Source organism: Vipera ursinii (assembly GCF_947247035.1).
Source record: "Vipera ursinii genome assembly, chromosome: 6".
NCBI lineage: Eukaryota > Metazoa > Chordata > Lepidosauria > Squamata > Viperidae > Vipera > Vipera ursinii.
Genome location: NC_139515.1, coordinates 82,955,122 through 82,979,236, shown reverse-complemented (window position 1 = coordinate 82,979,236; position 24,115 = coordinate 82,955,122). Strand labels below are relative to the sequence as shown.

The 24,115-nt window shown below is 42.5% G+C and overlaps 1 protein-coding gene across 2 annotated transcripts in view; it reads right to left on the bottom strand.

Annotated features, from left to right (window-relative positions):
• Positions 1–24,115, bottom strand: part of USP6NL (USP6 N-terminal like) — a 126,863-nt gene that overhangs the window by 56,139 nt on the left and 46,609 nt on the right. For both annotated transcript variants that reach the window (XM_083366099.1, XM_083366100.1), the window contains exons 3-4: positions 6,377–6,450; positions 3,228–3,310 (exon numbers count right to left, since the gene is read on the bottom strand). In XM_083366099.1, coding sequence (XP_083222225.1) covers positions 3,228–3,310; positions 6,377–6,450 — 157 coding nt within the window. The remainder of the gene's footprint in view (positions 1–3,227; positions 3,311–6,376; positions 6,451–24,115) is intronic.

Here is a 24,115-nt window from a genome sequence, read left to right as displayed (position 1 = left end):
ACGATGTTATCCCTGCAGTTGTGTCCAATTCTTGGCTATTCTATGGACCAGGTCTCTCCACATCTTCCAATATTGCACTGCTTCCTCAAGTTTTTTTATGCTCTGGCTGATGTCAGTTTGGACGGTATCCAGCCACTGTGTCCCTTGAAGTCTGGTTTCATTTTACCACCAACTTTTCCAAACAACCAACGAGAAAACCCCCCCAAAGTCTATATGCGCTCGTGACCTCCCGGTTGGACTACTGCAACGCTCTCTACATGGGGCTGCCCTTGAGGACCACTCAGAGGCTTCAGCTGGTGCAGAACGCAGCCGCGCAAGTTGTGATGGGGGTTTCCCGATACTCCCATGTAACACCTCTGCTCCGCAAGCTGCATTGGCTTCCAGTTGCCCTCCGGGTGAGATTCAAGGTGCTGGTGATGACCTATAAAGCCCTAAATGGCTTGGGTCCGGGATATTTGAGGGAACACCTGCTGCCGGCATCAAGCTCCCTTCGTCCAGTGCGCTCCCACAGGGAGGGCCTTCTCAGGGTGGCACCGGCAAAAGATTGCCGGCGGGTAACACCCAGGGGGAGGGCCTTCTCTGTGGGTGCGCCTGCCCTTTGGAACCAGCTGCCCGTGGAGCTCAGGACTGCCCCTGACCTTCGTTTATTCCGCCGGGACCTGAAGACCTGGCTCTTCGAGCTTTCCGGCCAGGACTGAGAATTTTAATTGTAATTTTATTTTAATTGGGTTTTAATTGGAGTTTAACAGGGGTTTTATTTCATTCAAGGACTAAATTTAATTATTTTAATTGTTCTTAACTTTTGTAATTTGTATTGTTATTTTAAATACTTTGTGAACCGCCCTGAGTCCTGCGGGAGAAGGGCGGTATATAAGTCCAATAAACATAAACATAAACAAGAGAAGAAAGCAGAAGGCCAGTCTTGTTCCTTCTGCTGGCTTATCTGCTGATCAATAGTTGCGGGGACAGTATCACAAAGGGCCCACACAGACATCAGCTCATATGATGCTCAAAAGAGAATCAGAATCATAAGGGTGGAAGGGGCCTTGGAGGTCTTCTAGTCCAACCCTTTATAGAGACCTTATATGTCATGCCTGAGCCGTCTTGCAGTAATGAATGTCACACACGAAAAGGAGAAAATTGTGTGAGTTGGTAATTTCTCTCATCTGCCCTAAGTACCAGTCAATACCATTAGGTTAACTTGGAGCAGTTCCATAAATTATTCAGGAAAATTAAAGCTACCTTTCCATATAAATTAATTTCTCCGTGGGAAGGTGGGACAAAATGAAGCAAACAGAACATTATACAGGACAGAAGGCAGCTGGTTTGCTGCTATTCAATTTTTTACCATTTCTGAATTACAGGTGTTAACTTTCTGAATTACAGGTGTTAACTTTGCTAAAGTAATAGGTCATCAGGTGCCCCATTCATTGTGCAGGCCTATCTGACCCACTTAACAAACTTAGATTCAATACCACATTTCATAATTTTATTCTAAAATAAGAGAATGAGGAATAACCCCTTTGCCCTTGCACAGCACCAACTAGCATACCCTAATGCTGTTCTCTTAAAATTGAATTTTAATAATTGATAACCCAGAAACCATTTGGTTACAATAGCTAGGAACCGAACATTAGATGGCAAGGTTTCTACTGTAATGTTCGCACAAAGGCGAGAATTGTATAATCATCCTTTGACTAGAATTCCATCAACAATTATCTAAAACCAATAAAAGTTGACTCGTTTCTCAGCCCTTAATTCATATATTTCACCCATGGGGAGAATGGTATTAAACCAAGAGATTATTCCTACAGTAAACAAAGTACCTCAAAAGCACTACTTATCATGTCCCTCTATATTCAACTAATACATCCATTCCATTAAGGTTATAGCTATTTACCTCATTCATTAACAAACAGGCAGGTTAACAAATCAGAATGAATGGGAAACTTGCATAAGAAAACAGAATTGCAACTAGAAATCTGGACTTAAATCAGTTTGGTCCTAATTTGAACTGGCACATGTTGCCTTAGCAACTAAGTATTGTTAATGCTTTTGTATGAAAACAAGACACTCCTAAACACACACACACACACACACACACACACACACACACACACACACACACACACACACACACAAACACACTTAGGATGATGCCATAGCCAAGGCTTTTGATATCACAAATTAAGATGTTAACCCGCTGGATAAGATAAACATATTCTCCTGGCCTACACAGGTAGTCAGATTCACTTAACAACGGTGGGACTAACTTAACCATTGCGGTGATTCGCTTAACAACTGTGGCAGGAAAAGTTGTAAAATGGGGCAAAACTCACTTAACAAATGTCTCGTCTAAAAACGTACATTTTGGGGTCAACTGTGGTTGTAATTCGAGGATTACCTGTACAGTCATATGTGTGTATTTGGCTCCATACAGTTAATCTTCAAGTTACGACCATAATGGAGCCTGCCATAAAACAGGCTGGTCATGTTTTATGACTTTTTTTTTTTTGCAATGGTCAATAAGCAAATGTGGAGGTCGTCAACCAAACCTTTGGCTCACTACGGTGTAGTTTTGCCAAACTTTCTGATGCTAAAAGTCCTGATTTATGGCAAAATTGTTGTAAAACAGGGTCACGTAATCGCAGGAAGCGACAAACGGTTGTTAACTGTGACCATGTAGCTAAACGCATGAAGTCCGCTCACATGAATGGGAGGGGGGGAAGGACAACCATTAGGTTATAAGTGCCCTTTTTGGGGGTCAACTGTAACTTCAAACTGTCAACTAAGCGACTGGTCCTAAATCAAGGACTATTTATTCAGATGACTTTGATAATTTAATATAGAATTGAACTAAAAAAATACTGCCGCTTTTATCTTTAAATTATTCCTTCAGCTGTTACTCAACGCCCGTCTTTGTTTTGGACAAAGCATCTCTACACCATTTTACACACAGCAAAAGGCAAAGGCCGATACTTTTCAATTACCAAGCGTGGATCAATTTTAAATCACCGACTTAAGAAAAATGCTGTGCATAAATAAATGAAAAGCACAGCACGAGACCATCTGAATTTGATTTGCCCAACGCAACTCTATTCACAAAGCAATTTTTCTGTAAGGCGCGCGATCAATACGCTGACTTAACAGGCATGCAAAAATCATGACGGAAAAATAAAACGAAGCCAACGACAAAGGCCATTCCTTTGCCAAGCTGCGAAACTTACTGCAAGAAACCAAATCTATCGGTAACTTTGTAAAGCACGTAGTCTGCATCTTCCCAAGGTTCGATCTGGGCTCCTTCACGTCCCTATAGAAAGCACAGAAGACACAACATTAATTCATTTTACTAAATTTACTACTTATGGCGCAGCACGTAACAACAGCTGCCGGTGTCCTCAGAACCTCACAAGCAATTCCTTATTTTTACCCATAAACGCTGGAGGAGGAGAGCCCGTGGTGGGATTCAGCCAGTTGCGCACCAGTTCGGCAGAACCAGTAGCTAAATTTTGCTGAGTTCAGAGAACCGGCTGAACGCACACTGCTTCCAAAAGTCCAGTCTAGGCCTCGGAGGCCTGGAGGAGGTCTCCCAGGGCTAGAATGATCCACCGGAAGTGCATGGATACCACTTCCGGAAGTCCATTCTAGGCCTGGAAGGCCTGCAGGAGGCCTCCCAGGCCTAGAACGGCCCGCTGGAAGTGCGTGGATACCACTTCTGGAAGCCTGTTCTAGGCCTTGGAGACCTGCATCCAATAAGACAACCGGTTGTTCAGTTATTTGAATCCCACCACTGAGGAGAACCATGGGTCCAAGTGTCTTTCCCACAGCTATCTACATATTCAAATCATTTATAGGTGTTCTTCTCTCAACAGAGGTACATGATGGGGTTGCCGCCAAACAATCGAGAATGTATCTGCACTATAATTTTCCTAATGAACTCTCCTGATGAACTGCTCCTCCTGGTTCTCCAGTAGTAATTATCCATCTCGCGTTCAGCTACAAAAGAAATATTAGCAAATAACTACAGTTCGTGGTCACATGATTAGAATTCAGGTGTTTGGCAACCGGCCCTATATTTATGACAATTGCAGTGTCCCGGAGTCACGTGATCACTTTTTGTGACCTTCTGACGAGCAAAAGTCAGTGGGGGAAGCCAGATTCACTTAACAATAGTGTTGCTAACTTAACAACTGCAGTGATTTGCTTAACCACCGTGGCAAAGAGCCTTGGTGGAGCAGTGGGCTAATGCCTCCTTAAGTAACACCAGCTGCCTGCAATTAGTGCAGGTTCGAGTCCCACCAGGCTCAAGGTTGACTCAGCCTTCCATCCTTCCGAGGTAGGTAAAATGAGGACCCAGATTGTTGGGGGCAATTAAGCTGACTTTGTAATAATGCCGCTTGGGGTGTGTATGAAAGCCCTAATAAGCAGTCATATACATAGAATGAAGGCTATTGCTAAGCACATTGGTTTGTGCTTTAGCTTGTAAGCCTCCCTGAGTCTTCGGAGAAGGGCGGGATATAAATGGGATTTTTTTAAAAAAAAAAGGAAGGTCGTAAAACGGGGCAAAATTCTCTTCACAACTGTCTCGCTTAGCAATGGAAATTTTGAGCTTGGTTGTGGTCTTAAGTCAAGGACCGCCTGTATCCTGCTTATGACGTTTAAGTCCAACTGCCTGACCGGGACTGGGGGAAAAAATTGCTGTTCCAAAGGGATTATTTGTTTCATGGGATCTCTCACCCTCTCCTCAAGAGAACACGCTTATTATCATCTTAAATGGTACATTAGGGTCCATTTAATGGGGGAGAACAGGAAGACTCCAACTGAGCAGGCTGATGACTGTCACCTTCTTAAATCTCTTTATGGTTAGCTTCATTCACTTAATCATCCTATTTTCTTCCATTCAAATGTATTTTTCGTGTATACACTACTTGCGAGATGAAGAAGAAATGTTTTCAATAAATTGGTTACTAGCCTGCTTCCAGGTCCAATTCAAGGGGCTGGTCACTACCTTTCAAGCCCTTTTTGCTGGTAATGACCTATAAAGCCCTAAATGGCTTGGGTCCGGACTATCTAAGGGAACACCTGCTGCCGGCATCATCTTCCCATCGTCCTGTGCGCTCCCACAGGGAGGGCCTTCTCAGGGTACCGCCGGTTAATGAATGCCGGCGGGTTATTCCCAGGGGAAGGGCGTTCTCTGTGGGTGCGCCTGCCCTATGGAACCAACTACCTACGGAACTTAGGACTGCCCCCAACCTTCGCTCATTTCGCCGGGACCTGAAAACTTGGCTCTTCGAGCTGTTTGGCCCAGACTGAGGGGTTTTTAACTTTCATTGGGTTTTAGATTTACTTTTGGGGCTTGAATTTAATTGTTTTAATTGATTTTAATTTTTGTATTTCATGGTTTTAACTGCCCTGTAAACCGCCCTGAGTCCTACGGGAATAGGGCGGTATACAAATAATAGTAATAGTAATTTGTTGTTGTTGTTGTTGTTGTTAGTTGCGAAGTCGTGTCCGACCCATCGCAACCCTATGGACAATGTTCCTCCAGGCCTTCCTATCCTCTACCATCTTCTGGAGTCCATTTAAGTCCATTATTATTATTATTATTATTATTATTATTATTATTATTATTATTATTATTATTATTATTATTATTATTATTATTATTGGCATGGATCCAGTTTATCTGAGCAGATGTCCCTCCCTAAGGGGATTATAGCCCACCCCACTTGCTTCAGCAAAAGGGCGTACTGTGGGACCCATCGCTAAGGAATTCCAGCTGGCAGGTGAAATGAGAAGAGCCTTGTGGAACATCCTGCCACCAGAAGTGAGACCGGGGCCCTGGCGTAAGGCACTTTTTCCTGGAGGAGGTTGACAAGGTCAAAAGAAGACCTCACCACTTTGTGGCCCATCCCATGGGCTCTAATTTGTACATGATTTCTTTACATTTGCTATATTTATCTTTTTACTGTTTGTAAGCCATCCAGAATCACCTTATCGGTGAGGTGGGTGCTGTATAAATTTAATAAATAAATAACATCACAGAAGAGATGTTTTTATTCCCCCGCCCCACCCAAGAAACCTCCTCTGTCTTTTGCAATATCGAAAATATTGCAAAATAAGGCAGGCGCTATTTCCTACCTGGAACTAGAGTGAATCTGTTTGCACCCTCCTGCTCTTCCTTTGACAACATGTTGGTACAATGGCTAATTAAGAAAACAGAGGGCACAACAGTGATTGGCTACGAGTGAGATAATGGGGCAGGGTTTGATGTGTATTTATTTGTTCCATCATCCGACATCTGGGATGATCATTACTCAGTCCAAGAGAGTAGAATAGCCCAGGACACAATTATTTAAAAATTACACAAACTTACTTGGTCATACTTGGCAACTATCTCAGCACGTTCTTGAGCAAGTTTAACAGCAGCATCCTGTTCAACATCAGTACCTGGGAGGGGGGAATAAATAGATACAGATGGACAGGTTTTATCTAGCTGTGTTTTCACTATTGGCATTTAATAATATTACTATATAATATTTCTTCCTTATAAACATAATACTGATGATTTCAAAAAGGGTCTCTATGCACTGGGCATTTAAACTGACCATTTTTCATCTGCTGTCTTTTGCAATATTTTTGCATACCTATTTTGGTAGTTTTGGCAAGCTATTACAAAGCAATTTTTAAAAATAATGTATTAGTAATGCTGGTTCAAGTTAGCCCTTCTGAAATTAAAATCTTTGGCAAAATGCATTTTATTTAAGGAATCTGGGCAGTAAAGCAAGAAAATCTGAACAGCGCTTCCAATAAAATATAAAGATAATATACCATCAATAGCTACAGAAGTATTGTTTGTTCTAAACTAAAGCCTTCATTTATATAGGACAGTATCTGGATTTCGATTCACTGTTAACCATGTAGGATTTATGACAAAGTTTCTTAATCATAACTTCTGTATTAGAGCCACTATGTTGTACACAGAAAACTATTTGTAAGATTTAAGAATCAAGTCAAAGAGAATTGGTCCACATGTTGGTATTATTAACCATGTTGCCTGGGTTTACACAATAATAGTTCAGTAAAAGGAATATGCGGCTACATTTGTACGATGCGCCAATAATGGCTAGTTTTAAAGTTTTTTCATTTTTTAAAAAAAAAACTTGTGAGGTACAGAATCAGGACATAATACATTCATGGACACAGAGGACAAATTAGCTTATTTGTGAATCCAAACTATTTGACTACCTCATGCAGGGGTCTTCAAACGTGGCCCTTTTATGACTTGTAGACTTCAACTCCCAGAATTCCTCAGCCAGTTGAGGAGTTGAAGTCCACAAGTCATAAATGGGCCACGTTTGAAGACCCCTGACCTCATGCCTCAATATACCACTAAAAAGCATTTGGATTTTTATCAAGCAATACAGATAGTCCTCCACTTACAACGGTTCATTGGTGATCATTCGAAGCTACAACGGCGCTGAAAAAAGCAACTTAGGATCATTTTTCATACTTGGGACGATTGCAGCATCCTCTTTGTCGTGTGATTTATATTTGACTGACTCACGTTTGGGACGGCTACAGTGTCCCAGAGTTGTGCGATCCCCTTTTGGGGCCTTCGGACAAGGAAAGTCAATGGGGAAGCCAGACTCACTTAACAACCGTGCGATTTATCTAACACCTGCAGTAATTCCCTTAACGTCTGTGGCAAGGAAGGTCGTAAAATGGGATAATACTCCCTTAACAAATTTCTCACTTAGCCACATAAATTTTGGGTTCAACCGTTGGTCGTAAATCGAGGACTATCTGTTAGCAGTAAAAGGAAACCAGGCCACCAAAGAACAGCAGCCTGAGCATGGAACAGCTCTGAGCACTAGTGCAAGATTGGAAGATGTGGAGAGACCTGGTGCACAGGATCATCAATCAGACATGACTGAATCGATAATATCATCATCAAGCAATATCCAGACAAAATAAGCCTACTATTATTGTTCTAGTGATGCGGATCACTTTCCTACCGAGATGCGAAAAGCGTTTTGTGAGATGCAAAAAAACCCCACAAAAAAACGTTTTGTGGCTAAGCTGCAAAGATTCCTTGGCTGAGAGACTAGGGAGGCAAAGATCCCAACGAGGCAGAAAGTTTGAAAGGCTCTTTCAACTTTCACTAGCCTTACTTATTATTTCTGCCAGAATGGATAGGTCTCATATCTGTTCAGCAGCAAGTGCTCTATTTTTAAATTCTTCCTGGTTGCAAATTGGCCAAGCTTGAGGTAGTTAACAAAGCACAGCTATTATCCATGCTGGGAAGCGACTGCCCTCCAATGCTGAAAAACAAATCAGATCAGATTCAGAAAGCCGTGAAGATCAGAAGAACATTTTCAGACAGCTCCAGGTGCTGCTGTTTTCTGCCTGGATCACTGGGGGTCACCTAATGATTACAAGGTGCCGCCGAACGACAACAACAAAAAAAAACATTAGGTCACACAAAAAGCAAAAGCAAAAGCAGTAGAGCCATATAAAAGCAAGTGACAAAAATAATGGTCTGACTCACCAACAGAGTCAACAGGGAAGTGAAATGAAGGAGACAAAGAGAGATCAGACTCGGCGAATGTTAATCAGAAGATAAAGGAATTACATTTCTCCAATTCCCCTACCACCTTGAGCAAAAAAAAAAAAAAGTAAATTGCGAAATCTGGTAAATTAGAAGCCTCTGGGTCAACCTTGAATCCCTGAAGCTTTTCCATTGGCCAACATAAAAATAAAGAGCTTGTGCTAACAGTTGACCGCTTTAGGTTGGAATTAGGATTCGGTCCAGCAAATTTGAGGAAGTCGGTGAGTATCTTCGCATTTCTATCCCGCTCTCTCAGCAGGATGCTCTAATGAGCTTTTGACAGAAGAGACTGACGGTCCTTTTCTTAGTAACTTCATTACATAAGTCAAGCACATTATGAGCTTCAAGATACTGGCCAGCAACCTTCCAAAGACTCTAAATCTGTTGGAACTATCACTTTCAAAATTCCCAAATGAACTTGCCAAATGTGAAGCTGGATCCCAATATTTAAGACTGTATTAGATTAGGTTTAGGCTCATCCCTAAGAATTATTGGGTTTATGTTATGTAATAAGAAAATCTTATTCAGTAACTAGTTGTTCAGGTAATTTTTCAATCTGCAAAACGTATCTACGATATGTTACTGAGAGAAAGAGGCAGGTGCTATTCCTGATAGCTACTACGTAAGTACTGCACTATCTAGTAATCTGACATAAAATCCTACATACTTGTATAATAAATAGTGATTAGTGTTGACAGTGATAGATTTAATCTTTTTGCCGAAGAGAGGCGAAAAGAACAAAGATGAAGGTTCAATGGTTCACTATTGTAGCTATATTACACCTCAGACAGCAAACTAAAAAACAACCAGGAACCATATAAATACAACACATAGAGCAGGGGTCTTCAAACTTGCCCCTTTGATGACTTGTAGACTTCAACTCCCAGAATTCCTCAGCCAGTTGAGGAGTCCACAAGTCATAAATGGGCCACGTTTGAAGACCCCTGACATAGAGCAACCCAACACATATTCTGGAGAGAGAGAAATTCCCTGACGATGGACTGGAATCCAGCATGAACCCAAAAGCTTGGAAGAATAAAACTTTGGTCCCAGTGACCTGATTCAGATTGGATCCTGTAAAAAAATAAGGTCACTCCAGCAGATCACGAGCAGTGTATCCTTTCCTGGCCTGACTTTTGCAACCCTTAGCTGCAGTATGCAATGAACAATAAAAAGGTAAAGGTAAAGGTTCCCCCGCACATGCGTGCTAGTCGTTTCCAACTCTAGGGGCCGGTGCTCATCTCCGTTTCAAAGCCGAAGAGCCAGCGCTTGTCCAAAGACAAGCAAACTATAAATTATGTGTGTCCCTGATAAACAGAGTGAACAAGCGCCTGTATCTATTTCTAAGCCAATGTGTTTGAATATTACAGCTATTTTAGAGGCAACGACAATCACTTGAGCCTGACTCCTTGAGCAATGACTGCAGGCTTAGATTTATGATGGCGTCGTTCTGTTGTCTTTGCACAACATTCTTACCATAATCTCATGTACTAACATTCTTAGATCATGAAGCCAACAATCTAATCAGGAAATTGGTAGTACAATGTTTCGTTCTACTTTGCTTTGTTATTTAAGCCTACCATTGTTATAAAAGAAAGGATAAGTGAATTAACCTTATTAACAAAATGAGGACTTTTTACCCATCTTGCCAAAATTGAACAGATTAAGGGTAGCCCCCATTCCTTTCTCCCCATAACGTCTTCCACTACTGATCTTGGCTACTTCTGAAGAGATGTTGTAGGGAGCAGTGCCCAGTACAGCTTTTATCCCAACCACTAGGAATCTTCCACAGGGCTCTATGACATAATACAGGTTCCTTAAGAGAGCAGAGAAAAGTGCGTATAGTCAAGGCTATGGTCTTCCCAGTTGCAACGTATGGCAGTGAAAGTTGGACCATAAAAAAGGCTGAGCGCCAAAGAATTGAGGCCTTTGAACTCTGGTGCTGGAGAAGACTCCTGCGAGTCCCTTGGACTGCAAGGCGATCAAACCGGTCAGTCCTAGAGGAGATCAACCCTGACTGCTCTTTAGAAGGCCAGATCCTGAAGTTGAAACTCAAATCCTTTGGCCACCTAATGAGAAGGAAGGACTCACCGGAGAAGAGCCTCATGCTGGGAAAGGTTGAGGGCAAGAGAAGAAGGGGATGACAGAGAATGAGGTGGCTGGATGGAGTTACTGAAGCAGGAGGCGTGAGCCTGAATGGACTCCAGAAGATGGTAGAGGACAGGAAGGCCTGGAGGAACGTTGACCATGGGGCCGCGATGGGTCGGACATGACTTCGCAACTAACAACAACAAAGCTCCTGACCACCAGGACACCATTAAGATCTTCATTATTTACAACGCTGTTTTCAAAGCTTGCCTACCAGGAGACTAAAATCCCTTAGGATAATGTCAAAGGAACATAACACAGGGATTGGATGAAATTAGACGGATCTGAGTCTGGTCAGAAGTTAGATGGGAGATTAGGAACATCCCACGGATAAATACTAGCTGTGCTTTTTCAGTGAAAGAAATGGGCAGATCTCACGTTTTGGATATCCCCTGTAATTTTCTCCAGCCCCACACCCCAAAACAATACCAATACAAAATAGTACCTTGCAGGTTAAGCCAGATGCTAAACCGTGGCTCAGAGGGTGGAGCAAATGACTTACTACAGCTAATTATTATCCACAAATTACCTGAGTTTCTGTATCACTTGGGTTTTAGCATTAGATTTCACAATTAGCTAGCACATCCACAAGAAAACTTGGCTGATGACAGTCAAGTGGACACTTCAGATGGTTGAGGAACAAGTAATTTGAGCAACAAAGCTAATAGAGTTTTTCCCCACCCCTTCTAATAAAAGGGGGAAAAATAGACTGGCTTACGATAAATCATCTAGCTATCTAACAGCTGATTCCATAGTTCTTCTGTTTAGCACCATCCAAAAGAAAATATGGATTATAAATTCAATAAAAAGATATTATGGTAGAAGATTACTGACGTAGTACCTGTGTTTTTCTTTTCTTTTCTAGCATTTTATACAGAAGAGTCAATACACAAAACACTTTAAGAGCTACAGAACCAAATCTACTCCCCTTTTAAAAGTAGAGTTTGAGGAAAACTACACACAAAGGACACTGATAATCATTTCCAAGTAAAGCTATCTGAACATGTCCCACTTTAAAGGAAGGCAGTTGAAACAGATACACAAGAAGCAAAGTGCCATTTTATCTCAACGGCTTCCTTCTGTTACTTAGATAGAATAAGTCAGTAAAGCATGCAATTTAATTTTGGAGTTGTATTTTACCATTGAGGTTTGCTTTCCTTGAGCGGCCCCGAATCCTGTTTACAGTCTTAGTCCTCATTGAGCAAGAAACTCTTATTTCCAGACCGCTGCGCAACAATCAATCATACAAAGTCCATCCTGTTCACGCGTGCAGGGAAATCCAAGGAAAAGGGGGCGACACCCATCTTTCTTCTTGTTTTTTTTTCCCCTTCTTGAAAACGAGACCTTCAAGCAACTTGGAGGGTTTGAATATCAAATTCCTCCAAACACTGCACGCTTTACTGTCCACAGAGCTTCAAAACAATGGTGCCATTGGGTGGAATTGTGAGCGACGCGCAAGTATTTCCCATCGCAGCCTACGCATCCAGCATTCCGCTCCAGAAGAAACGAGTCTTCAGTCAACTGGTTGCACAACAGTGAGATGAACGACATCAAGGACGGCAATAAATACCAAGAAGAGAATATCAAACGATAGACATTGTCCTTGGTTACAAAGTATTTCAGTCGCAGCTATTAAAATACGCACATAGACAGCATGTTCCCGTTCAAAAAAAAAAGAAGGGGGAAGAAAAAAAAACTTGCTCCACGCAGGCTTCACACACACACACACACACACACACACACACACACACACACACACAAAAACAAGCTACATAAGATTGCTGTCTTAGCTCTCTTGGAAATACCCAAACATTCCAATTCAGCAATGCTTCATTAAAGTATTAAAATTCTTGTGGGTGGCAACTAAAGGACTTGACGCTCTTTTAATGAACGTTGAGGGTTGGTTTTTACAAGCATTAAGCTAAAAGGCACCAGAACACACCCATCAGAATGCCTCGCTAGCAGTAAAGAGTAGCTTCCCTACGGGTAGCCCTTGACTTACAACCGTTCGTTTAGTGACTGTTCGAAGTTGCAACGGGACTGGAAAAAAGTGGCATAGGACGGTGTTTCGCCCTTACGACCGTTGCACATGCCCACGATCAAAATGCGCACGCTTGGCAACTGACTCATATTTATGACGGTTGTGGGGTCCCGGGGTCATGTGATCAGCTTTTGCATCCTTCGGACAAGAGAAGTCAATGGGACGGCCACCTTCATTAACAACTCTGTTCTACTAACTTAATAACTGCAGTGACTCACCTCACAGCCGTGGCAAGAAGGGACGCAAAACGGGGGCAAAACAAGCCACTTAATGACTGTTTTGCTTAGCAAGGGAAATTTTTGGACCCAATGGTGGCCGTACGTTGAGGACTACCTGTGCTTAGAATGAAGCAAAGAGCCACCCTAGTTTTAGGAATATTGTTCTGTACCAGCCTGCTACCGGCCCTGCAGAAAAGGCAGGGACAACCCCTTTACAACCGGCAAGAGGCTGGAATACGCCTGCCAAATTTATAGCTACAAAAACAAACAAGACACGAACCAAGAAACAGGAGCTTTAAGAAACATGAACCATCCGAACGAGCGGTTGCCTTCAGCAAACCAGCCCTCCCAGACATTCCCCTTATATAGAGTTCAGGGCGTGGCTTCCTTCCGAGAAGCCCCATTGCCTTCCTCTGTTTACTCCTAATTGACTGCCTCCTGCGTCGGGCGTCCTTAAACAGGGCCAGCTGTGGGTCATCTTCATCCACACTGTCAGGCTCACACAGCTGGGTCTCCGTGGTGACCAAGTGGGAGGGGCCTGGCTGAGGGCTCTCATCAGCAAGATCTTCAACCCCCTCAGCAAGGTCTTCAACACCCCCCTCCTCCTCCTCTGAGTCGTCCGACCCAACTGCCGAACCCACAGGCTGACCCTGAATCACAACAAATATATTGATTTTTTTTTAAAAAAATCATCAAGCACATTAAACAGAAATCCTAAAACAATCCAGACGTTGGTTGGAAGTTGTGGACGACCTGTATAGGAAGAGATCCCTTGATGACACTAGTTCTGTGCTACTTTCTGGATGCAGTTTGCATGACAGAAAACAGGGTGTATATCCTGTCCCTGGGTAGGGTTATCCAACTATAATGGCCCATTTATTTATTATTAAATGTGAACGCTGCCCAACTCCCAGCGGTTGCATTGTTTGTAAACTGCACTACTCCAGCTACTTGGCAGAGTGAATCGATGGGCACATGGGCGGCATTAGAATTTTTACAGTGAAACATGTTGCATGGAAGTGCCTGTAATGCATTCTCTAATCCCTGGGAAAGAACAGACTGTTTCTGAAAGAACACTACAAGTTCACAAGATCTGGAGATCCCTCCCTCGCTTGGTAAATGGTTAGCTACATCTCCTCTTCATCAAAGACTGTTACCAAGAAAATGAGGGGGGGGGGGAAAGGTCTGCCTTTGTAAACTCAGGATTAAACGGGTCCTAAAGGTAACAGTGGGGACGCGGTGGCTCAGTGGGTTAGGACGCTGAGCTTGTCGATCAGAAGGTTGGCAGTTTGGCGGGTCGAATCCCGAGTGCCGCGTAGCAGAGTGAGCGCCTGTTATTTGTCCCAGCTTCTGCCAACCTAGCAGTTCGAAAGCACCTAAAAATGCAAGTAGAAAAATAGGGACCACTACGGTGGGAAGGTAACAGCGTTCCGTGCGCCTTTGGAGTCTAGTCATGCCGGCCACATGACCACGGAGACGTCCTCGGACAAGCGCTGGCTCTTCGGCTTTGAAACGGAGATGAGCACCGGCCCCTAGAGTCGGAAACGACTAGCACGCATGTGCGGGGGAACCTTTACCTTTACCTTTAAAGGTAACAGTATTTGGTCTTTGAGATTTAGGTTAACGTTCAATTGCCTCTTCCTTTCTCAATCAATCAATCAGAATAGAGCTAGAAGACACTTTGGAGGTCTTCTAGTCCAACCCCCTGCTCAAGCAGAAGCCCCTATATACCATTTCGGACAAATGGCCGTCCAGTCTCTTCTTAAAAACTTCCAGTATTGGAGCATTCACAGCTTCTGGAGGCAAGCTGTTCCACTGATTAATTGTCCTCACTGTCAGAAAATTCCTCCTTAATTCCAGATTGCTTCTCTCCTTGATTAGTTTCCATCCATTGTTTCTTGTCTCGCCTTCTTGGTGCTTTGGGAAATAGGTTGACCCCCTCCCCGTCTTCTTTGTGGCAGTGATTATATAATGATTAAAGAATCCTCTGTGAGAATCTTTCTCTTGGGGCATAAGAGTCCATCAAAACTGTGCCAATATCTTATCCTCTCTTTTTTTGGCTCTTTCAACAAAGTAGTCCAGATATTAGAAGGACTTCAAAATAAACCATGTGTTTTGTGGCTTGGTTCACAACCATCTTCTACAATAAGCGTAGACAGCATGAGATCTGCCTACTGAAGAGGGGGTGACACAATGGCTGTCTTCCACTACTTGAGAGGCTGTCATAGGAGGAGAGAATCAACTTACTCTCCAAAGCACCAGAGGGCAGGACAAGAAGCTGTAGGGGTGGAAGCTTGTTAAGGAGAGAAGCAACCTAGAACTATGGAGAAATTTCCTGAGAGTGAGAACAATTAATCAGTGGAACGACTTGCCTCCAGACGTTGTGGGTGCTCCATCACTGGAGGTTTTTAAGAAGAGACTGGACAACCATTTGTTTGAAATGGTATAGGGCAGGGTTAGGCAACCTTGGCTCTTTTATGACTGGTGGACTTCAACTCCCAGAATTCCTGAGCCAGCCATGCTGAGGGGAAAGGGAGAGGTTTCCAAGCTGAGCCATGCTGGCTCAGGAATTCTGGGAGTTGAAGTCCATGAGTCATAAAAGAGCCAAGGTTGCCTACCCCGGTATAGGGTTTCCGGCCTCAGCAGGGATCTATCTATCTATCTATCTATCTATCTATCTATCTATCTATCTATCTATCTATCTATCTATCTATCTATCTATCTATCTCTAGCCATCTCTATCTATCTATCTATCTCTAGCCATCTCTATCTATCTATCTATCTATCTATCTATCTATCTATCTATCTATCTATCTATCTTTCTATCATCTATCTATCTATCTATCTATCTATCTATCTATCTATCTATCTTCCTTCCTTTTTTCCCTTTCCTTTCCTTTCCTTTCCTTTCCTTTCCTTTCCTTTCCTTTCCTTTCCTTTCCTTTCCTCTTTTTCATGCTACAACCTGGGATAGTTTCCTGATAGTTTTCCATCAAATACTAACAAAGCCCATGCTTAGCTTTTCAAACTCAGGCAAGTTCCACTAGGTTTTCTCACTTGCCAGGCTGAGCTGAGCAATTATTAAAGAAAGGCAGAAATCAGACTGCCATCACCTCTAGCCCAATAAAAGCACCAACGCATATTAGTACATATTTTTGTCATTATGTACATGACCGCTTAGTTCTTTTCATGCTTCCTTCTTAACAGCAAGCTAGCCAGTGAAGCTCCAAAGGTTTACGGAGGTTTACATAAACAAGGTTTACATAAACAACAGCTTACTCCCCTACAAACTTAATCCAAAGCACCTTGGAGCGACATTAGACCAGACCAGAGTCTTTCCTATAAAATACACCTAGGGAACAGGGTGGCAAAAAATCCATTCTAGGCATAACGTATTCCAGAAATTAGGCTGAATTAAATGGGGAGCTTCAGCTGCTATCCTGGGGTCATCAGCATTAGGACTAGTCTACTCTGCAGCAGAATAGTGTGTCCCTGGATGGCTTAAAAACTGCTGTACTAGTAAGTTCGATGCCAGACTCAATGACACCATGAGGATTATAAGCGGATGTATTAAAACCACTCCTATTTGCTGGCTTCCTATCCTGAGCCATCTAGCACCGAAGGCAAGATGCACCAGAGAAAGAATACAGAAAAATTAGGAACAACTCTCTCCTACCGGTGTACGCCGACCTTCTCCACTTAACAACAGCCAGGTTCAAATCTATAGGAAGCCGCCACTGGCATTTGCACAACATCCGCTTAACAACTTTCAACATCAATTCCCAATGAAAAGCCACATGGGTTGCTGAACGCCCAGACATAGGAAAGATATATATAGGTCATGCTACACAAAAGATGCCCGGTTCTGAACTACCACACCAGCAATGGACAATCCAGAGTAGGATTCGCACCTCACACAATGGGTGTCTGTCGGGACTCTCTGTATAAATGGGGCATAAAATCCTCCCCTCAGTGTGACTGTGGAGTTCCACGTCAAACTGTAGATCACATCATGACCAGCTATAAGGTGAGGTCAGATACCGGCATAGTTTCTGATTAATTTTTCCCCCCAGATAAATGATGCTATGCTTCAATATGAAATAGCTTAGACCAGAGTTCCCCAACGTTTCCGGCTTTGCGGACTGGCGGGGTGGAGGGGGGGGAAATGGTTCACGCAAGCGGCCAGCAAGCGCGCACATGCGCAGTTCCATTTTCGCAAGCAGCGTGCGCACACACCTGCCACTCACGCAAATGGAGCACGCATGTACATGTGGGCTGTTTCCATAGCCCAGTTGCAAACCCCTCATGGACCACTAGTGGGCTGCAGCCCACAGGTTGGGGACCCCTGGCTTAGCCATTGGTATCTGAACACAGGTCTTTTTAACATTCATATTTTACTGTGGACTTCAACTCACAGAATTCCTGAGCCATCCATGCTGGCTCAGGAATGCTGGGAGTTGAAGTCCACAGATCTTCCAAGTTGAGAAACACTACCCTATACAGACAAAGGACAAAATAAACACTTGTTCTCACTATAAGGGCTTTTAATGTTTCCACATGAGTTTGGCTTGTGAATCAGTTGTGTAATCTATTCCCCCACCCACCCATCCAGCGGAGATTAAGTCCTCCTTTGCTGTTTCCATCCAAACCACACTTCAAAACAGGTGTGGTAGAAACTGGTTCATTTTGCCAAGCAAACACTTTGCTCTTTATGAAGTAATCAGGTATCACTTCCTCGTTTAGATGTAACACAAATGAAAGTCAACCCTCATCGCCTATCATTTAAAACTAGCTTTTCATAAACAATGGGCAACATTCATTGCCTGCTTCTATTTTGGACTCTGTGAGCAACCATCTAATTCCTATATCAGCCTACTCTGACTGTGCAATATTAGCATTATATTTTGCACTTAGGAGACTAGATAACATTACACAGTATGTGTCTTACGCCGATTTGATCACAAAGCAGATAGGCATTTATTGGCCAGAAGAGAAATCAAAGTCAAAATATATGGACAAATGAAGAGGAAACTGAGTGGGGGTCAGGAGCCTCAGAATTACAGGTTTTAGTGTAAACTGTTGCAGAATCAGAGACAGCCCTTCTACAAAGGAAATAATATTCTATTCATACTAAGGAACTTTCTGAATTCAGCGCTTGGCATCCAAGGAGAGGATTCCTCGAGAATGATTACTACTGGAGAGCAGGTATCTACATGAACAATTCAGGCAGAATGGATACCCACAAGCATTTATTACAAGATGCCTGCACAACACACAGAGGAGAGAAAGAAAGTACACAACAAACTATACAGCATACCCTACCACACTTCAAAAACATTTCAGAAGCAGTAGAACACAGCTTCCGAGATCTGCAAGTGGGCATCATACATGGCCCAGAGCAGGGATCTTCAAACTTGGCCCTTTTATGACTTGTGGACTTCAACTCCCAGAATGCCTTAGCCAGGCATGCTGGCTGAGGAATTCTGGGAGTTGAAGTCCACAAGTCATAAAAGGGCCAAGTTTGAAGACCCCTGGCCCAGAGGCAACAATACAAGGACAAATAATGCATTGCAAAAATTGCTTGGAGGTGCGAGATATTTCGAATGTAATTCTACCAGATTCCCTACCTGGGTCGCCCCTGTGACTATATAGGACAGACAGGGAGTAAGCTAAGTACCAGATTGCCAAAACACATATGACTGGTCAGACGAAAAGACCCAAACTCATTGGTAGCCTCAAATTGCAATGAATAAGAACATACATATAATTTCGCAGCAACTAAGATTGTTGGTTGAGCAGGAACAAAAACAGCCAGGGAAATGACTGAAACCTGGGAAACAAGCCTCTTGCCGATCAACAGGAGTGCTGATTTACTATCATCTTATCAGGCACTTAACAGCCAGAGGACAAGGTAACAACAGCCAATGATTTAATAGTGGGCCATCAACATCCCGATCAAGAACTAAAAAGCCACACACAACCAGACACCATACAAATGCCACACACAGAACAGCCCAAGGCACACACTTTGTTGGAGAAAAGTTCCCTGAGGATGGGCTCCAGCCTGAGTCCAAAAGCTCAGAAGACTAAATCTCTGGTCCTGGATTGGATCCTGCAACATTATCCTGAGACACATATATTCACCTTTGTTCATGAGAATGAATACTCTTATCAGTGTTCCAAATAAAGGAAGAAAAAAAGGACTCATCTGATTTTAAAATCGCCCTTCTGAAAAAGTGAATTTCTTCCAATATTTATTTATGTTACTTTTATGTAAAGACACTGCATACTAACCACAGTAGCAACGCTTGAAATATATGTATAGCTACTGAAAACACACATGCTCAAAATAAGAACCCCATGATTTGACATCAGCCAACACAACACAGCAACATGTCATCCATGTGTTTTAACACTCAAAAAAGTTGAGTGGTGATATCTTTAACACCAAATCATTACACTCCCAATTTCTTAAACGAGTTCCCTTGAGCTCCAAAATACGTTGTCCCTGAACTTTTCTGAGTTTCCAAAACAGGCTATGTAGAGCGCAAAATGGTTTGGTTTTGTTTTTCAAAAAAAAAAAAAAGAAGGGAATAAGATAGTAGCAAGTGGCAGATGTGCAGAAAAATTAAAAGCTTGAAACACAAAACCAAGGGAATCGGTAGGCAAGATAAATCTAGCAGCCGTCTGAAATTATTCTCCAGCCATATGAATGTTTCCCATGGAAATATGCTAACATCTTCTCAAGAAGCAATTACGCCCTTAGACGGAAATAATATGAGTCTTATGGCACCTTAATGTCTAACAAATCTACTCTTACTACTACATAAACATTTATAAACCTCATCACAACATCGGGGTAAAGTGGCCCCTTTCCAAGCTATCTGAAGCACTGAAGTTAAGAGTTGGGGAAAAGTAAAAAAAAAAAAAATAAGCAAGAATTCTTTGTTTTTGTACAAAAATACATCCCCTCACCCACGTTATTTTTTCCAGTAGTCTGTCAACACCTGCATATATATTAGGGAAACCTTAGGTTAATTAGGGCAGGTTTGATTAAAAGCAAATCAATTTAAAACAGCATTCAGTTCTAACTAACAATTTCAATGAATTACTTAAATCAATATAGGCGGTCCTTGACTTACAACAGTTCAGTTGCCACGGCACTGAAAAAAGTGATTTATGACCATTTTTCACACTTATGACCACTGCAGCGTTTCCCCCCCCCCATGGTCACGTGATTTACATTTGGGTGCTTGACAAGCGGTTCACATTTATGACGGCTGCCGTGTCCCGGGGTCACATGATCCCCTTTTGCGACCTTCTGACAAGCAACGGCGATGGGGGAAGCCAGGTTCACTTAACAACTGTGTGACTAATTTAACAACTGCAGGGATTTCACTTAACAAACGTGGCAAGAAGTCGTAAAATGGGGCAAAACTCATTTAACAAATTTCTCCTTTAGCCACATAAATTTTGGGCTCAGTCGTGGCTGTAAGCCGAGAACTACTATATTTATTCACTATTCAAGATTCTCTTCTAGTAGTAGCAGTTTATTAAGTGAGTACTTAACTCACTTAAGGTGTATGTGACATGAAATTAGTCAAGTATAAATACAGATGTAGATTTAAGGAATGTGGGTTTGATAGAAAAGGGAAATAATAATAATAATAATAATAATAATAATAATAATAATAATAATAATAATAACAACAACAACAACAACAACAATAATAATAATAATAATAATAATAATAATAATAATAATAATAATAATAATAATAAACCCTTACTGTCAAAGTACAACATGTGTACATTGAGATTAGCTGAGCATCCCCCCGGGCTCTCTCCCCCCAACACACAGTGACAACAAACCCTCCATCCTACCACACCATGTGAACCAACTACACCACACACCGGCCTCCCAAGTCAATTCTGCATAAGTTCACAGAGATTATATCCCATTTAAAAGCCTAACAGCCCACGGATAAAAGCTGTTCTTCAGCCTGTTGGTGCGGCTGGCTATACTCCTATATCTCCTACCGGATGGTAGGAGAGTAAAGAGATACCGTCCAGGGTGTGAGTCATCCCTGAGAATCTTCCTCACTCTTCCAAGGCAACGAGCCCTGGCGATGTCATCCAGTGGTGTCAGGGGACAGCCCACAATGTCTTCTGCTGTGCTCACCACCCTCTGTAATACTTTCCTGTCCGCGGCTGTCAGACCAGCATACCAAACCACAATACCATACGAGAAGGACGGTCTCTATAGTAGACCGGTAAAAGAGGGTCATTAGCCGTTGTTCTACACTGTTCTTCCGCAAGACCCTGAGAAAGTGAAGCCTCTGTTGGGCCTTTCTAGCCACCTGGGTTGTGTTAACTTTCCAGGTCAGATCTTCGCAGAGGTAGACTCCCAGAAATTTAAAGGAGGAAACTCTCTCCACACAGTCCTCCCCGATGTAAAGTGGGGCAGGTTCCTCCTTTTTTCTCCAGAAGACTAACACCATCTTTCGTCTTGCCGATGTTTAGGTGCAAGTTGTTGTTACTACACCATATGGATAGTTTTTGTACCTCCGCCCTGTATGCTGTCTCATCCCCACCTGTAATAAAACCCACCACAGTTGTATCATCTGCAAACTTGATTGTCGCAGTGGATGGGTCGGATGATACACAATCATATGTGTATAAAGAGTACAGGTAGGGGCTAAGCACACAGTCCTGTGGCGTGCCGGTGCAAAGCTTCAGGGAGGTAGACAAAGTAGACCCGACCCTCACTGTTTGTAACCGGTCCCTAAGAAAGTCTTGAATCCAATCGCAGATGGCGGGGGAGAATTTCAAGTCAGTCAGCTTCTCGATGAGAATGCTCGGCAAAATGGTGTTGAAAGCCGAGCTGTAGTCAACAAAAAGCATCCTGACATAACTTCCAGGTTTCTCAAGATGACTTGCTACAGAGTGTAAAGCAGTAGCTATGGCATCGTCTGTCGACCTATTTCCCCTGTAGGCAAATTGATGTTTATCAAAGTCCAGTGGGAGGCATGTCCTAAGATGTTGGAGAACCAATCTTTCGAAGCATTTCATGACTACAGACGTTAATGCAATAGGTCTGTAGTCATTCAATGAGAATAAGCAGAACAAGTGAAGTGTTTTGGTCATACAAAGAGAATAGGGATCAAATAGAGTAAGTTTGCAGGGAATATCAAAACACTGATAGCAAAGTTATACTTAAGGGCACAATCATTTTCCCTTCCTTAAAAATGGAGAAAAAGTAATATATTTGCTTTTATAACTATTCCAGGGAATGGTGAACAATTCAGCTGTGAGCCACCCTGCCAACAAAAGTGCATATAGTCAAGGCTATGGTCTTCCCAGTTGCAATGTATGGCTGTGAAAGTTGGACCATAAGAATGTTCTGAGCTCCAAAGAATTGAAGCCTTGGAACTGTGGTGCTGGAGAAGACTCCTGCGAGTCCCTTGGACTGCAAGGCGATCAAACCGGTCAGTCCTAGAGGAGATCAACCCTGACTGCTCTTTAGAAGGCCAGATCCTGAAGTGGAAACTCAAATACTTTGGTCACCTAATGAGAAGGAATGAGAAGGAAGGACTCACTGGAGAAGAGCCTAATGCTGGGAAAGGTTGAGGGCAAGAGAAGAAGGGGATGACAGAGAATGAGGTGGCTGGATGGAGTCACTGAAGCAGGAGGCGTGAGCTTCAATGGACTCCAGAAGATGGTAGAGGACAGGAAGGCCTGGAGGAACATTGTCCATGGGGTCGCAATGGGTCGGACACAACTTCGCAACTAACAACAACAAAAGATGCCCAGAACTATTACTTGCAATTCTTTCTATGAAAGCAATTCATACGCAACTCCGAAGGTATATCTCTGGAAGATTGCAACCATCATAAATTCAGGCCAGTTGCCAAGCAACCAGATTTTGTTCATGTGACTACGGGGTTACTGCAATGGTCATTAAATGTGAAAAATCATTGTTAAGTGTGAAAAGGGTCTTAAGCCATTTTTTCAGTGTCGATGTAACTTTGAATGGCCACTAAAGGAAAGATTGCAAATGAAGGACTTACCCCAAAACAGAGCTAGTCAATATTTTTGGAAATACGACAAACAGTTTCACCAAAAAGGAAAATTTATAAAACATACTGGCAATAGTATCTTAATCTACTGATCTGTATCTGGTGCTCTATCGGTAGTAACGCATTATTTCTCTCCTAATGCAATATTATGGCTTGCTAATATTTAATGTATCTGATGATTACATCCTACTTAGAACTGGATAAGATTGCATGGCAGACAAAAGTTAAGCAATCAACCACACCGGGGGCAGAGACCTCAAAAATGTTGTCTAAAATCCAAATACAAAATCAAAACATTATAAAAATAAAAAATAAATAAAAATAACAGCACGGCTAAGCAAAATTTGAGTGGAAATCAGAATCCAGTTTAAGGGAAAGGGATAAAGAATTCCTAAAATGGTGATCATGATGTTGTTGATGTTGTTGTTGTTGTATGCCCTTTTGCCCTCCAAGAGTTGCATTTTTATGAGTTGGGAAATCTTTAAAGCAAGGGTCTTCAAACTGAGCAGCTTTAAGACTTGTGGACTTCAACTCCCAGAATTCCTCAGCCAGGCTTTAAGACCCTGCTTTAAATCAACCAATGGGGATGTGGTGGCTCAGTGGGTTAGGACGCTGAGCTTGACGATCAGAAGGTCGGCAGTTTGGCGGGTCAAATCCCGAGTGCCGCATAATAGAGCCTATTACTCATCCCAGCTTCTGCCAACCTAGCAGTTCGAAAGCATGTAAAAAAATGCAAGTAGAAAAATAGGGATCACTACATCAATATGTAGATAGGAAGAAACCTGGCAGGTGTTTTTTTCTTTCTTTCTGCTAAAACTGCCACTAATAAGCCATCTGGAAAGTAAGCGAAGCCAAGGCAAATTAACAAGCCTGACAGTTATTCTGGCTTACAAATTCTTGTAAAAAGATGCCCAATTAATAGCTAGATGAAAGCTCGACTTTTTTGTCTTTCCTTGCTAACAAGGAAATGGGAGGGGTGGCGTGTTACCGATTGCACCATGTCCAGAAGCTTTCATGA